Genomic DNA, 14,857 nt, shown 5'->3' with positions numbered 1-14,857 from the left:
AGGGGCAGGGGCCGGGCCGGCGTGCCCGCTGGGTCTTAGCGCCGCGCCCAGCCAGGGGCGTAGTTGCCTGGGGTCAGGTCCCCGGAGGGCCAGAGGGCTGAGTCTTCCCTGTTTTCCGAGGGCACAATGGTGTCTTGAATCCCCTACGTTGTCCTGGCCCGGTTCTTAGGTGCCTTCCCCTCGACAAATGGTGACAGGGGAGACGCTTCCTTCAAGGATGGGGAGGCCAGAAAGCCCCTCCCCAAACCTTAGGATTCAGAAATAAAGGGAAATGCCACCTCCCTCTGCTCTGTCCAAGCCCTGGAACTCGGTCTTCCATCCATCACGTTGCCTCTTCTGCACACGCCCCACGCCCCTAACCCTGAAGGGGTCACGCTAAGTGTTCCCTTAGCCTGCGACGGGGAGGCGCACACCTAGTTTTACCCCGCACACCCTCCACTCTCACCACCTCCCCCTTCTCGATCTCCATCCCACGTCAGAAAGCCCTTCTGGCAGTCCGGCTTTTGCAGGACAAAGTAGTTCCTCGTCCCTGGAGAAGCCGTCCCTGATATAGTAGGGGTTGGGGCAGCACTGAGATTCTGAAGCCTCGCCAGCCTCCCGGAGAGGCCTTAGTTTTGGGGGTGCCAACAAAAGCAGCAAGGGATACCTCAGCCCGGCTTTAGGACCCGGGGGCTCTGGAAAAAAAAGACAAGTTTTTTTTTTTTTCTTTCTTTTTTTTTCTTTCTTTCTTTTTTTTTTTTTTGTTGGGAGTCAGCGCCTACTTCTCATCTTTCTCGAACCTCCCTCCCCCGCTAGGCCTCAGTCTCTCAGCCCGGGGTGGGGTTTGAAAAGGGTGGAATTCCTCCGTCTCTAACGCTCTCAGCCTGGCCCTCTTCTCCCATTCCACTCCCCCCTCCCCGCCTCGCCATCTCAGTCTCCCCAGCCCCCATTCCACGTGGACCGGCCAGGGCGGGGGTGGGGAAGGAGGACAGGAAGGGGGGGAGCCAGCTCTGGGAGGAGGGGTAGTGAAGGAGGTTGGCGGCCGCGACTCTCTCCCTCACTGCCGGCGGTCCCAGCTCCAGGCACCATGTTCCGCACCGGGCCCCCCAACCACACCCTCCTCCGGCCCCCGCTACTGCAGATACTGCTGCTGCTGCTGGTTCAGGCGGTGGGGAGGGGGCTGGGCCGCGCCAGTCCGGCCGGGGGCCCCCTGGAAGACGTGGTCATCGAGAGGTACCACATCCCCAGGGCCTGTCCCAGGGAAGTGCAGATGGGAGATTTTGTGCGCTACCACTATAACGGCACTTTTGAGGATGGCAAGAAGTTTGACTCGAGGTAATGGGGTCGGGTGGCCCCAGAATCTCTACTCCCCTTCCCTGAGCCCGGGCCAGGCGCTCCTAGGTCCTGGGTTCCCTTCTTACCCTTTTAAGCTGTGTCTGCTTTCTGGTACTCCACGATTCCCTTAACCCCAAACACAGCACCCTGGGTGGATGGCGGGACATCCTAGACATCCATCTCCCCAAAGATATATCCTCTTCTCTCGACTTCAAACCTTCGCCTCTCCAAGGACCTCAATTTCTTTCACAAAGCTCCCCACATTCCCCAAAGTATGTGATAATCCAGGTGAACTGCTCTATTTACTTAACAGCACTTTATTTAAAGACATGGGCAGGGGACTTTCTGGTCCACGGCCTTGTTGGGGGAGAGCATGGTCTCTGCTGCATGTGAATCCTCCAGTGGTCTCAGCCTGGGAGCCCCTACATTCCCAGCCATCCTGACTCCCTTCAGGTTCCAACCCTAGGTTTCAGTGCCTTTGCAGATAGAGAAGAGAGTAGAGAGGGGAGTTGATTAGCAGCCTGTGCTTAAGCAGTGGGCATTATAATAAGACAGCAGGATGGATCTGGGAGTATAGGGCATAGCTCCATGTAGAGACCCTGTCTGTCTACGTGTCACAATTGGACATGCCACCCTGGGCTCCTCAGAGGGTTTCCATACCTCCTTCTCTGGGTCTTCCTGCACCGCCGCCCCCCCCGCCCCCGCCCCCACATCTTAGCTGTACCAGGCCAGGGCTGCCACCCATCTTACCAGCCTTGGGGCTTGAAAGACTGGCTTCTGGGCTGGTCCAGGCCTTTGATCTGCTATGGCAAGTGCATTTTCGTTGGTGGGGGTAGGGCAAGCAGGGCTGCATGTCAGCTTCAGTTAAACCTTGGGCTCTGGTGACACATATGAACCCCCAAGAAGTCATCCCTCTTAGATCCTTCCCCAAAACACATAACTTGGCCCAATGGAAATCAGTGGCCATGGCTTTGGGGGCAGGCAGTATATTGAGTGAGAACATGAACTCCAGAGTCCAAGACCCTGGGTTCAAATCCAGGCTGTGACCATGGACAAGAAATTTTGCTTCTTTAAGCTTCACTTTCCTTATCTGAAAAATTGAGATTAAAAACAAACTGAAAATTGAGTCCCTACTTCCTAAGGCTGATGATAGGACTCAAAAAAGATGATGAATGAACATGAAATTTGAACAGTGCCTGGCAATCTGAAAGTGGGTTCAATACGTATTAGCCTTGACTCTGGGGAGAACTGGATGCCCCAAAAGTATTTAACTGGTGCTCGAGCCCTCACAACAGCACTGTGAAGGAGGCAGGCCAGTCAGAAAACCAGCTCAGTGGGCAAAATGATATATAGGCAGTAGCCAGGAGTACAGCCTTGAGCCTTTGACCACTAGGAGTAGGGGAGGGGTTTGGAGTTGTGGGACGACTGCCTGGTAGGAACTCTGGGAGCCTGGCTGGCCTCAGTTCATGTAGTGCTGAGCCTGGAAAACTTTCACAAGCCATGGCCCCCTTTGGTCAAAGTAAAAATCTTCCAGCCTCCCTTAACTTCTGAAAACTTAAAATAAGTTAAAACTAACGAAAAACAAATAAAAGCCATGGCAGTTTTAGAATAGGCTCTTTCAGAATCGAAAACCAATCCCTATTCGCCTCCCCCTCCCCCACAGCTTCCCTTTTCCTTTCCTCCTTGGTGAATAGATGGTGTAGGGCCACAAATGTGGGCTTTGGAGTTCCACAGACCCCATGTTAGCTGTGGCCTTGGGCAAGTCACTTTGTCTCTCAAGTCTCAATTGTTCTCATAAGAAAAGTGAAAACAATAACGCCCACCTCACAGGGGAGACAATAAGATCATAAGTGTAAAATGCCAGCCATTTAATCAGCTTATCCTAAGTGCTCAATAAATGCTCTCCTCCCTCACCTGATGAAGTACTTAGCACTCCTTTGCTGTCAGCAGATAATAGCAGCAGACAGGCCTGCATCAACTCCCATCCCAGGAGAATAAAAGCCTCTCCTTGGGGACTTCCTTTTTGTAACTGCCCAGCCTCGTAAGTTAGGGGTCATGGCTGACCTCAGAGGGAGGTGAGGAGCATGTGGATCTACACCTGTATATGGGGGGATTGTGTGTGCATGCATGTGCGTGTACATACCTGTGCAGAAGGTAACATCTGGCTTTGTGACCCTCACCTGTACACATCTGAGTCCACTGTATCCCATCTGTTTTCTCTGTCCCCCAGCTATGACCGCAGCACTTCGGTGGCCATCGTGGTGGGCGTGGGGCGCCTTATCACTGGCATGGATCGAGGCCTCATGGGCATGTGTGTCAACGAGCGGCGACGCCTCATTGTGCCTCCCCACCTGGGCTACGGCAGCATCGGTGTGGGTGAGAAGGGCTCGGGCACAGGCATGGGGATGGAGGAGACCAGGAAGCAGAATCAAGGACCTCGGCGCCAGAAAACTGAAGCTCAGAAAGGGAGAGCGACTTGCCCAGTGTCAGCTGCATATGCAGTATGAACAGTGGCAGATCTGGGACTAGAGTTTCTGTCTCCTGTCCTGAGCTGGGAGGAAGGGAAATAACGGGGCCCTGGGTGGGATCATAGCTTGACTAGTAGGAATGGGGACGAGAGGTGGTAGAGGGGGAGGCCAAGCAGGACACTCAGTCCTCCACTCCACCCCCTAGTGTGGGGGCTGCACTGAACATGAGCTCCTGCTACTCTGCCCTCACAGCGGGGCTCATTCCCCCGGATGCCACCCTCTACTTCGATGTGGTTCTGCTGGATGTGTGGAACCAGGCAGACACCGTGCAGGTGAGCACCTTGCTGCGCCCACCCCACTGCCCCCGCATGGTCCAGGAAAGCGACTTTGTCCGCTACCACTACAATGGCACACTGCTGGATGGCACCGCCTTTGACACCAGGTAAGGGCTGGAGGGAGCCCTGGGGTGCTGGGGACTGTAGCGTGAGGGGAGTGCAGGGCCCATCCTGCCTTTCCCTCCTCCAGCAGCATTACCTCTACCTCATTCTCTGCAGCTACAGTAGGGGCGGCACTTATGACACCTACGTTGGCTCGGGCTGGCTGATCAAGGGCATGGACCAGGGGCTGCTGGGCATGTGTCCCGGAGAGAGAAGGAAGATCATCATCCCTCCTTTCCTGGCCTATGGCGAGAAGGGCTATGGTGAGGGCAGGGAGGGACTCGGGATTCCCAGAAGTGGGCTGCCGCATACAGTTGTTCAGGTTGTATACTGCACAAGGGCAGCTAGCCAAGGAGGCCAGTAGGGATGAAATCCAGCCCTTGGTGATCATCTCAGTAAGAAAGGGTGCTTTATTCTGATTCACATAGAGGTTCAGTATGGGCTGGTGGTGGCCCCAGGGGAAACCCAGTTCAGGCCTCACAGGAGGAGCAACCCACGGGACTGCTGAGGGCAAGGGCTCTGGAGAGTGGGGTTAGCACCTTTTTGCAGGGTGCTCACATAGCTCTCCCGAGTCGAGGAGCTCGGTTTGCTCTCTGCTTATATGGTTCAAGCCTGTCTTTTCCCCAGGGACTGTGATCCCCCCACAGGCCTCCCTGGTCTTCCACGTCCTACTGATCGACGTCCACAACCCGAAGGACACCGTCCAGCTGGAGACACTGGATTTACCACCTGGCTGTGTCAGGAGAGCCATGGCCGGGGACTTCATGCGTTACCACTATAATGGCTCACTGATGGATGGCTCCCTCTTTGATTCCAGGTCAGCGGGGTCCTGAGAAGGGAGGGTGGGGCTGGGGGGAAGGCAAGAAGCGGAGGCAGGAAGGAAAGTACCAGGTACTAGGGTCACCGAGGCAGCAGCTGGGGGTGGTTCTGAGCTGCCTGCAAGGGCAGGGGCCCCTCTGACTCCCTTGCCGGCCCGCCCCCCTTGTATTGCAGCTACTCCCGCAACCACACGTACAATACCTACGTGGGACAGGGTTACATCATCCCCGGGATGGACCAGGGGTTGCAGGGCTCGTGCATGGGGGAGCGCCGGAGGATCACCATCCCCCCGCACCTCGCCTACGGGGAGAATGGGACTGGTAGGCCTGCTGCCCCTCAGCTCCTCTCCTGAACTGCTCGCTCACCTTCCCCCGCTGCTCTGCCCTCTCATCACAAAAACCGGTCACCCACCCCATTCGTGCCACATGGACTCCATCCCTTTCACCAGGACAGTCCCTCCATTTCTCCCCTTCCACACTGGAGGACTTCTTAGTTTGGGGAAGGGGGATGGTTATGGAACAACAGAAACAGCCTAGCCCTAGGAAGCAGAGAGACCTGGATTTGAAACCCAGCTTTGCTGGAAGCCTCAGTGTCATCGTCTATAAAATGGGAGGACTTCTGAGTTTGGGGAAGGGGGATGGTTATGGAACAACAGAAACAGCCTAGCCCTAGGAAGCAGAGAGACCTGGATTTGAAACCCAGCTTTGCTGGAAGCCTCAGTGTCCTCGTCTATAAAATGGGACTAATCGCATTGATCGGCAGAGTAAGTTACTGAGAGGTCAAAATACTGCGTGTAAAGGGCTTTCTAACTGGCAGGTCCCTCCCTCCCCTGCCCCCTGGAAGAACTGGTTATGTGGACAAACATCCCATCCTCGTCTGAAACCCCAGGACAGTTGCATGGAGACCTTGAGCAGCCCCTGCTAGACGCCAGGCTGATCCACTCCCCCATTCTGGTCCCAGGAGACAAGATCCCTGGCTCGGCTGTGCTGGTCTTCGATGTCCACGTCATCGATTTCCACAACCCTGCAGATCCAGTGGAAATTAAGACACTGTCCCGGCCCCCCGAGATCTGCAACGAGACCTCCAAGGCTGGGGACTTTGTTCGCTACCACTACAACTGCTCTCTGCTGGATGGCACCAAGCTTTTCTCCTCGTGGGTCCAGGGCAGGGCCAGGGCTGGGCAGGTGGGTGGGCCCAGGCAAGGGGCGTCCTCCCCATAGCACCTCCTTTTCTCCCTAAGTTTCTGTGTATGGGGAGCATAATGGGCAGGCGGGGGAAGGGAGGGTGAGGCTGGTAGTAGAGGAGCTACTATTTCATTTTATGGAGGAAAAACGGAAATAGGAGAGATGGGCCCTCAAGGCCACACTTTAGGGGCAGTGGCAAGATGAGAGAGGTATCCCATCTCTAAACCACTGGGCCCCACACTTTGCTGCGTGGGGTGGGCACCAGGAGTGACTTGGGAACTGGGCCTACAGCAGGTGGGGGACACGGAGGGCATTGACCTGAGAATCTGCTCCTCCCCTAGGCATGACTACGGGGCCCCCCAGGAGGCGACTCTGGGGGCCAACAAGGTGATCGAAGGCCTGGACAGGGGCCTGCAGGGCATGTGTGCGGGAGAGAGGCGGCAACTTGTGGTGCCCCCACACCTGGCACACGGGGAGAGCGGAGGTGAGGGGCAAAGACTGGTCTGGCCCTCCCCCTTTGCCTCTTCCAGGAGGTTCTGTAAACAGCCCATGCCCCACTCTCCAGCTCCCAAGAGGGGAAACTGAGGACTGCAGGCTGGGGAGCACACTGGGCAAGCTGCAAAGCCAGGCCCAGACCCTGGCCTGATTGGAACCCTTGCCTTCTCTTCTCCCTCCCTCCAGCCCGGGGCGTCCCTGGCAGTGCTGTGCTGCTATTTGAGGTGGAGCTGGTTTCCCGGGAAGAGGGGCTGCCCGAAGGTTACCTGTTTGTGTGGCATGAGGACCCTCCTGCCAACCTGTTTGAGGACTTGGACCTCAACAAGGACGGCGAGGTCCCCCAAGAGGAGGTGGGTGAGGAGTTCAATCCTTATAATAAGCATTCCCATACTCTCGGTCCAACAGAAGCCAACTTGCATGGTTGCATCTAGCAAGAACGTGGTGCATGCCCACCATCCCACCTGTGCCCATGCTCCTGCGCCAGTCACGGTGCCTTGGGTTCCTGGTCCCTGCCATCTCTCCCGGCACTCACGTGGCCCATTTCCCTTGCCACTGCCCTGGTCCTGCTCAGGACCCCAGCACCGGCTCCTCTCCTCTCAGTCCTCACTGGCTGGCCTTCCCTTGGGATTTCTTGCCAAGGCCACCCACGGCTCCTCAGGCAAGACCCTCACGCCCACCCTCCCCCTTGCTCTCCACACTCCCAGTTCTCCACCTTCATCAAGGCTCAAGTTACTGAGGGCAAAGGACGCCTCATGCCAGGGCAGGACCCGGAGAAAACCATAGGGGACATGTTCCAGAACCAGGACCGCAACCAAGATGGCAAAATCACCTTGGAGGAACTCAAGCTGAAGTCGGATGAGGACCAAGAACGGGTCCATGAGGAGCTCTAAGGGCGGGGCCTGGGCCCAAACTGCAAAGTCCCACTTTTGGGGGGACAGTGGGCAGTGGGGCTGACTTCCAGCAGTCACCCTCCCCTCTGCTGGGCTGAGGTCTGAGAGCATCTAAAGTGGTCAGAGGAGACAACTCTGGTCTTCCCACCAGCCCAAGAGTAAAATCCACAGCACAGACCTCTACTTGGTTTTTCCCTCCCAACCCCACACTTCTTTACAAGTTTTGGAGTTACAGAGCCAATCTGGGGATTGGTGAAGTCTGGGGTTGGATGGGGGGCCATTGCTGGCTCCTGACCTACACCTCCACATCACCAGACACTGAACAAGGTCAAGCTCATCATTTATTTCCCCAAACTTCCCCTCTGTTTGTACTTTACCTCACATCCCCACCTCCAGCCCCTCTTCCTGTCATGACACCTCCCCGGAAGCATGCACCAGGGCTGGCAGGACCCCCAGCCTTCCTCCCTCAGCTCTGCCCGGCGCCAAGGGAAGGGGGCTGCCCCAGGAGGGGAGCCTTACCTCACCGTCCCAGACACCTGTCCCATTCCCCCTCACTGCTGGGGTGCCCCAGGTCAGGGCTGGGCTGTGTGTCTGTCACCTTTCATCCCTAAAGAAGGCTGCCTTCTCTAAGGGGCTGAGCAAGAGGAGGAAAATGAAAAGGTGGGGTGAATAAAACTACTTAGATGGGTCTTAGGGCTATAAAATGAAATCTTTGGTTTGGGGCTGAGATAAACTAGGAAGGGCTCATTGGGGACTAAGGGGGGAGGGGCAGGCCGAGCTCTGCACACTCAAGAGGCTAAACTGGTGTCAGATCTCTTTCTCTCCTTTGTGCCAAATAAAAGACTTAAACCAGAAGCCTCAGCAAGTGGTCTTTTGTTGGGGGGAGGCCCTTAGACCCAAAGACTGGGAAGAAAGGGGAACAAAGCAGGTTGTCTTCATGCCTCGTCAGCTCGACACTGTGTCCCTAGGTCAGTCTCCCTTTTGGAGGCTTCTGCCTCCCTGAGGCCTAATCCAGGGGCCCTGACTGTGGAAAAGGAGCCCCAGTCTGCCGGAGGGAGGGTGGGGAGTGACCACAGAGAAGGGCCTGCAGGGAAGGTGTGGAGAGATGGTCCTGGTCTCCTAACTGTCCCAAGTGAATGGAAAGATGAGGTCCCTGATCCCGAACACAACATACAAACACAAGGATTAAACTGCGCAGGTCAGATTCTGCTCTTTCACACAGATCGTTTCCAATACCGCAATATTCCCACCTCTCCCTGCTCCTGGCTGCCGGCCATTACCACCTGCCCGATCTTCCTTCTTGTCAGAGGGAATACAGCCTCACCCTCCCTTTCTGCTCCTGCCCATTATGCTCCCCATACACAGAAACTTACGGGGAAAAGTAGGTGCTATGGGGAGGACGCCCCTTGCCTGGGCCCACCCACCTGCCCAGCCCTGGCCCTGCCCTGGACCCACGAGGAGAAAAGCTTGGTGCCATCCAGCAGAGAGCAGCTGTAGTGGTAGCGAACAAAGTCCCCAGCCTTGGGGGAAGTGTCGCTTCAGCAGCAACCAGTCAGGCCATCTGCCTTCACCTGCCCTGCTGGACTCTGGCCAATGCGATGGAGATGGACCATGGGAAGACGGGTTGGAGGGATGCTCGGGAGAGAAAAACGACAGAACTGGTTACTGAACTGCCCCCAGAGCACTTATTTCTTGCCCAGGATCCCCTAAGAGACTTAACCTCTCCCCAGAGCCAGTGACTTGACAATTCCTGGTCCCAAGGCATACTTAAGTCACCTCAAAGTCTGACAGACCCATCCTCAGATGGTAACCACCCCTCCCAAAACCTAACAGGACAGCCCTGAAGGCCATATGCAGGCGGCATGATGCAGGAGACAAGACCCGGCTTTGGTTAGAAACAAACCCTGGCTCTAGCCCCTAGCTATGGGGTCTGGGCAAGTTACTGGTCCTTTCTGAGCCATCTGTAAACTAAACCTACCTGCAGGGTCACTGTGAGGATTAAATGGTCACACACCTAGGTGTGCATAGCAGGATTCAATTCACACTCCTGAGACCTTCTTCCCCTTCATATCTGCAGATAAACACAACTTTCCAACAGCCAGGCTTCCTCAGGAGGAGAGTGAGGGGCTGAATTTCTGAGGGAAGAACAGGCTAAGAAAACACCAAGAACTGACTGGTCTACATTTTTATTTCAAAAGGTACCCTAAAGAGAATTCAGCTAGTTCTTGACCATCCAAGTAAATAGCGGGGAGAGAAGGGAAAGGATCTGTGAAGAAAAGTCCAATTATGCAAGACAACAGAGCATGAACCACTTCTACTTCACTTTGCCGCAGAGTGCCTTCTCCCTTCAGGTCACCGTCATCCATCCCGCTTAGGTCATTCATTCTGGTGGCCCTGAACTCATGAGGAGAAGGATGGACAGGAGCCAAGGGCACCCAAGGAAAATCTACGCCCAGATGGAAGCCTTTGGGGACTCCTAAAGGGGGTTCTGCAGGAAGGGCTGGCCAGATCCAGCTGAAATTCAACTTTAACAGCTGCATCAGAATAAAGCCAAACCACTCAAGGTCAGGAACATACCCTTCCAACCTTGCCTGCCCACCTCGATCCCCACAGACATTTTAGACTGTGCTCAGGGGGTCTTCTGGTCTAATTCGGTGGTTTTCAAACTGTTCCATGGAGCCCTAGTGGCTTCTTGGAGGTTCCTGCACCTCCAGGACCAAAGAGTACAGGCTCTGCCCCCCAACTCCCAAATCAAAACAGCTCTGGTTTTTCCTTTTTTTTATTTCGATCTGTTTTATACATTCAGCTTGTTTGAAGAGTTTCCCATGTTTAAAATTTTTTTGGGGGGAAAAAAAAAGAATCCTGGACCAAATGATTCCTGGAGTACGAATACCCTACAGGTCCACAGTTCATTTGGAATGGCTTTTGCTGCCTCCCCGCTGGCAGGGTCTCCCTCAGGCCTTGGAGAACACAAACAGAAGGCGCCGGGGAAAGGAGGGGGGAGGGGCAAGGACCCAGCAGCTTGTGGATGCCCTGGACTTTCCTCTGTACACACCAGGAAGAGAAGGCTCCCAGCAGAGCAGCCGCCCAGCGAGGCTCCCCTCCTTGTCACAGCCTGCAGGGACTGGCCCTGCACATGCACGCTCAGGGGACACGCATCTCCACCCAGTCTCCCTGGTGCAAGATGTGCTGCAGCAGCCCGTTGACCACATCCAGCGACTCATCCTTCTCCAGCACAATGTCATAGGACTCCATGTAGCGCTCCCGCTGCTCCTCCACCTGCCCAGGGGAAGGGAGACTGAGAGGCCCCAAAACGCCCTCTGACTCTCCAGCACCTGGGGCTGGGGGAGCCACAACTCCCCAAGAGTTGTTCAAGGTCACGGGAATCTACCCTTATGGAGACACAGATGGCAATGGGCACAGGCTGCCACAATTAACCCTGGGGCCAATGTCAAAAGGACAGTAATGAAGATTAAAATTTAAAAACCAGATGTTACCTCTAATCTATCTGGAAAGAATTTTCATAAGGCTCAAACATTCTGCGGGACTTCAGCACATGCTGGCTGAGTGAGGACTGGTGGCCTTCCAGCTCGATACCACACTGTAGCCCCTTTATGACCATACTGTTTTCACCCCTGTTGGCCCCTGGTCTGTTCCTGTATTTTTCTTCTCTAAATTATAAACCCACATCCTGAATACTGACATCTCCCATCTTAATCATGCCTTACAAGTATGATTTAAGAGGACTGGTAATCAGCCCCACTACTTCCTAAACTATATCACCTTGGGCAAGTTACTTAACCTGCTTGCCTGTTTCTTCATTTGTAAAATGGTATAACAGTCACTACTTCAAAAGCTGTTGTAAGAATTAAATGAGTTAAGGTCCCTGGCATATCAAGAGCACTCAGCCAGTGCAGGCTCCAATGAAATGCCTGGCACTACCGTCTCTGAACTCCAGTATCACGCCACGTGGTGAGGATACAGTGTTACTCACTGGGTGTCTCCTATCTTCCTATGAAAATATGGAATACTCTCCTGGAGAATACAGCTTGTGTCTTACTTCTGTACCTCTACCATTTAATGCAGCGTCTAGTACATAGGTGTTCAATAAGCACTTGTTAACAGGAATTGAAGCAGCAAGCCATGAAGGAGGAAGCCCTGGTCCCCGACCTACCTTGTCATTTAGGAAGCCAATCTTGAGAATGTTCTCCACGCCTAGAACTCCATCAGCCATCGTGAGGTCCCCCATGGAGTCTCCCAGCAGGAGGATGTTGGTTTTGCCCTGAAGCTGCTGGAAGTAACCGGAGTTCTCGCACACAGTACTGTTCTTGTTGTATGTGTGTATCAGCTGGCCCTTGAACCCCTGTAGGAAACCCTAAATAAACAAGACAACACACAGAAGTTGTCTAGTGACAGTTTTCCACAGCCTCTGTCACAGAGGAAAGGAAATCCTGAAAGCCATGTATAACACCAAACCTCATTGTGGTCTAAACTAAGGTTTGACGAAGTAGGGCCCATGGGCCAGACTTGGCCTATTTATGTAAATTAACTTTTACTGGAACACAGCTGTGTGCCTTTGTTTATATCTTATCTATGGCTGCTTTTCTGCACGGGAGAGTGGAGTAGTTGCGACAGAAGCCGTATAGCCCACAAAGCCTAAGACATTTACTACCTGGTCTTTTATAGACAAGGTTTGTAATCCCTGATTTAAACTAACAGGGGCCATCAAACATTGTCGGTCACCTACTCTGGTGGAAGCATGAAGCCTGCGATATAAGCACTGTTCAGGCTACATCTGAGCTAAGCCTCAGCTACAGGCCACCTCCTAACCATAGTTCAAAGGGATGGAAGTTCCCGCCACTGGCTTTAAAGGGAAGAAGTTAGAACAAGGGGGAGTCAGAGTAGTCCACTTCTGGCTCTAGAAAAACAAGTCAAAGCCCAAGCCTTTGAGTATCTAGGATGGCACGTGACTCATGCCAGTGACATGGGGCCTGGGTGACCCCTAAACTAGGTCCCCCATGGGAGAGAGCCGATTATTGGCCAAACACCAAAGAGTGTTTGAAGGACCAAAGAGTGGGTCCTTCAAAAGTAACTGTCTTTAGCTGACATAAATAAAGAACTCAGAGGACTAAGAAGCAGCATGCCTTCCCCTTCCTTCCCCCGCAGGTCAGGGTTAATGTTTAGGGTGACGTGCCCTGGCTGGTGGGCCCCACCCCACGTCCATTTCCAGCCGAAACAAGATTTGGCTCACATCTTTGTCAAAATCCATGTAGTTAGACACAACGTGGATGTTGGGGTGGAACACCTGCTTCTGCCGGATAATTTCTTCCAGGATATCGCCAATGCCCGCAGAAAAGATGAAAAGCGGAATGCTGTTTTGGTAGAGGGTGTTGAAAAACATCTTGTACCCTTCCCTGAAAAGAGATGAACGGAATAGCATTGCCTCTGCTACTCTTTATTTTCTACTTGGGTTATGTATTTAATTTTTTCTTTAAAAAAAATAAATAAATTGAGGTATAAAATACATATAGCGAATGATTAAAGTGCACTAATCTTAAATAATCAGCTCAATTGATATTTTCATATGTGCTCGCCCATGTAATAACCAACCAGATCAAGCTTCCCAGATCAATGCCATCTCCCCTTATTATGACTTCATATCGCCATTGTTTAGCTTGCCTGTCCTTGAACTTCATATGCATGGGCTCATACTTTCTTATTGTTTCTGTACTACAGTTGACCCTTGAATGACATGGGGGCAAGGGGTGCCGACCCCCTGTGGTCGAAAATCCACACATAACTTTTGTCTCCCCAAAAATTTAACTACAGTTGCCCCTCAGTATCCGAAGCGGGGGTTAGTTCCAAGACTTCCGTGGATACTTAAGTCCCTTATATAAAATGGCGTGGAGACCACCTGACTAACCTCCGCAGGCTGGCCGGCCCCCAGGCTGGGCTGGGCGAGTACCTCTTCAAAAGGCTCACTCTCAAGCATGACTAAGAGCCTTTGGAGCCCAGAGGCTTTTGGGGGCCCCTCTGCATCCCCCTGGTGTTGGCCTCGTGCCTGAGCCTCTCCCTGAAACCAGCAGGCAGCCTTCTTACCATCCTGGAGCCCTCTCCCATGCCTTGGACCAAATTGAAACAATAAAGCTTTTTGCAGCAAAAATTTAAAAAAATAAAATAAATAAAATGGCGTGGAACAATGCATATAGTCAGCCCGCTGTATCTGCAGACTCCTAACTTCAGATAGAAAATACTGTTTTTGGTCTGTGGTTGGTTGAATCCACAGATGTGAAACCTGGAGGGCCAACTGAATATTTATCGGAAAAAATCCACATATAACTGGACCAGCATGTTCAAACTGCTGTTGTTCAAGGGTCAACTGTAAAATACAACCAGGCAGAAATCCTAGGGCAGATTTGCTGAGAAATACCCCAATCCACCCCGGCATTTATTGGGTCTGCACGCATCTCTACTCTCTTGGCCTTTCATGAGCTGGCCTCTGTCCCCAGTTAGGATACACAATCCTTAAGGACAGACACCTGAGACAACTCCTTCCCCTATGTGCTCCCATCCCTCCCCCAGTAAAGACGCTCCAGCAGAGAGCTGCACTGTGAAGGCTGCCAATGATCGAAGTTCCCAGGCCAGCCAACTCCCATGTCTGCATAAAGAACACCAGTCACCATGGCAATCCTAAAAGTCTTTTTCCCATTGGGAAAAATGAGCTAGATGCCTTTTCTCAAGAGATGAAGCCTTGGTCACATTCATACCATACCCACTACCAGCAGACTGCTTCCTAGGAAGCACCCAAGAGAAGAAAAAAACCTTCAACAGCATCCAGAGAGGAAAAGCAAGACCTTCCCCACTTCAAGTGCTCATGGGACTATATGTCTCTGCTCACTCTCCCAGCAACTAACTCCTTTCCACTCCTTCCCAGCCTCTATTTTTTTGCAGAGCAAGCAACTTACCTAAGCATTGCGTTAGACTCTCTAACCACCTGGGCTATCTGAAACTTCTGAATTTTCTGCTGACACAAGAGACTGTGCGCTTTGGTCCACCTAGAAACAGACACCCCACAAAACCCCAAATCCAAATCACTAAGTAAGTAAAGTGACCTTTCCCTTTTCAGGGGCAAGTCCTCTCTGGAAGAATTGACAATGGAGGCCTCAGAGAACTATTTCCTGGAGGATCTGGCTGTCTAAAAAAAAAAAAAAAAGAGAGAGAGAGAGAGAAAGCAACACAACAGAGAGACA

General features: G+C 53.1%; 2 protein-coding genes across 7 annotated transcripts in view; one reads left to right on the top strand and one right to left on the bottom strand.

The window, feature by feature from the left end:
• Positions 1-765: 765 nt before the first annotated feature.
• On the top strand, positions 766-8,462 carry FKBP10 (FK506 binding protein 10). Of its 2 annotated transcripts, XM_006924631.3 has the most exons (10): positions 769-1,314; positions 3,545-3,690; positions 4,035-4,224; positions 4,337-4,482; positions 4,847-5,036; positions 5,213-5,358; positions 5,999-6,191; positions 6,564-6,706; positions 6,904-7,067; positions 7,422-8,462. In XM_006924631.3, the coding sequence occupies exons 1-10, from the start codon at positions 1,067-1,069 to the stop codon at positions 7,605-7,607; spliced, it is 1,752 nt and encodes a 583-aa protein (XP_006924693.1). In that variant the 5' UTR covers positions 769-1,066; the 3' UTR covers positions 7,608-8,462. The 2 variants fall into 2 exon arrangements, with proteins under 2 accessions (XP_024897378.1, XP_006924693.1); XM_025041610.1 differs by lacking the exon at positions 6,564-6,706 and having other exon boundaries at positions 766-1,314; positions 5,999-6,222; positions 7,422-7,632.
• Positions 8,463-9,779: 1,317 nt separating this feature from the next.
• The window catches only part of NT5C3B (5'-nucleotidase, cytosolic IIIB), an 8,955-nt gene continuing 3,877 nt past the window's right edge, over positions 9,780-14,857 (bottom strand). For 4 of the 5 annotated variants that reach the window (XM_015599350.2, XM_006924630.3, XM_006924628.3 and 1 more), the window contains 4 exons: positions 14,573-14,662; positions 12,859-13,021; positions 11,782-11,982; positions 9,780-10,886 (listed from right to left, as the gene is read on the bottom strand). In XM_015599350.2, coding sequence (XP_015454836.2) covers positions 10,752-10,886; positions 11,782-11,982; positions 12,859-13,021; positions 14,573-14,662 — 589 coding nt within the window. In that variant the 3' untranslated portion in view covers positions 9,780-10,751. The remainder of the gene's footprint in view (positions 10,887-11,781; positions 11,983-12,858; positions 13,022-14,572; positions 14,663-14,857) is intronic. The other variant, XM_025041611.1, reaches the window with a different exon arrangement.

Source organism: Pteropus alecto, unplaced genomic scaffold (genome assembly GCF_000325575.1).
Source record: "Pteropus alecto unplaced genomic scaffold, ASM32557v1 scaffold98, whole genome shotgun sequence".
Classification (NCBI taxonomy): Eukaryota; Metazoa; Chordata; class Mammalia; order Chiroptera; family Pteropodidae; genus Pteropus; species Pteropus alecto.
This window is presented reverse-complemented; position numbering and strand designations above follow the sequence as displayed.

Coding starts and splice junctions, on each gene's coding strand:
- FKBP10 (XM_006924631.3), top strand. CDS start 1,067: ATGTTCCGCACCGGGCCCCCCAACCACACCCTCCTCCGGCCCCCGCTA. Junction 5,037..5,212: donor GGCTCCCTCTTTGATTCCAG/GTCAGCGGGGTC, acceptor CTTGTATTGCAG/CTACTCCCGCAACCACACGT. Junction 5,359..5,998: donor CTACGGGGAGAATGGGACTG/GTAGGCCTGCTG, acceptor TTCTGGTCCCAG/GAGACAAGATCCCTGGCTCG.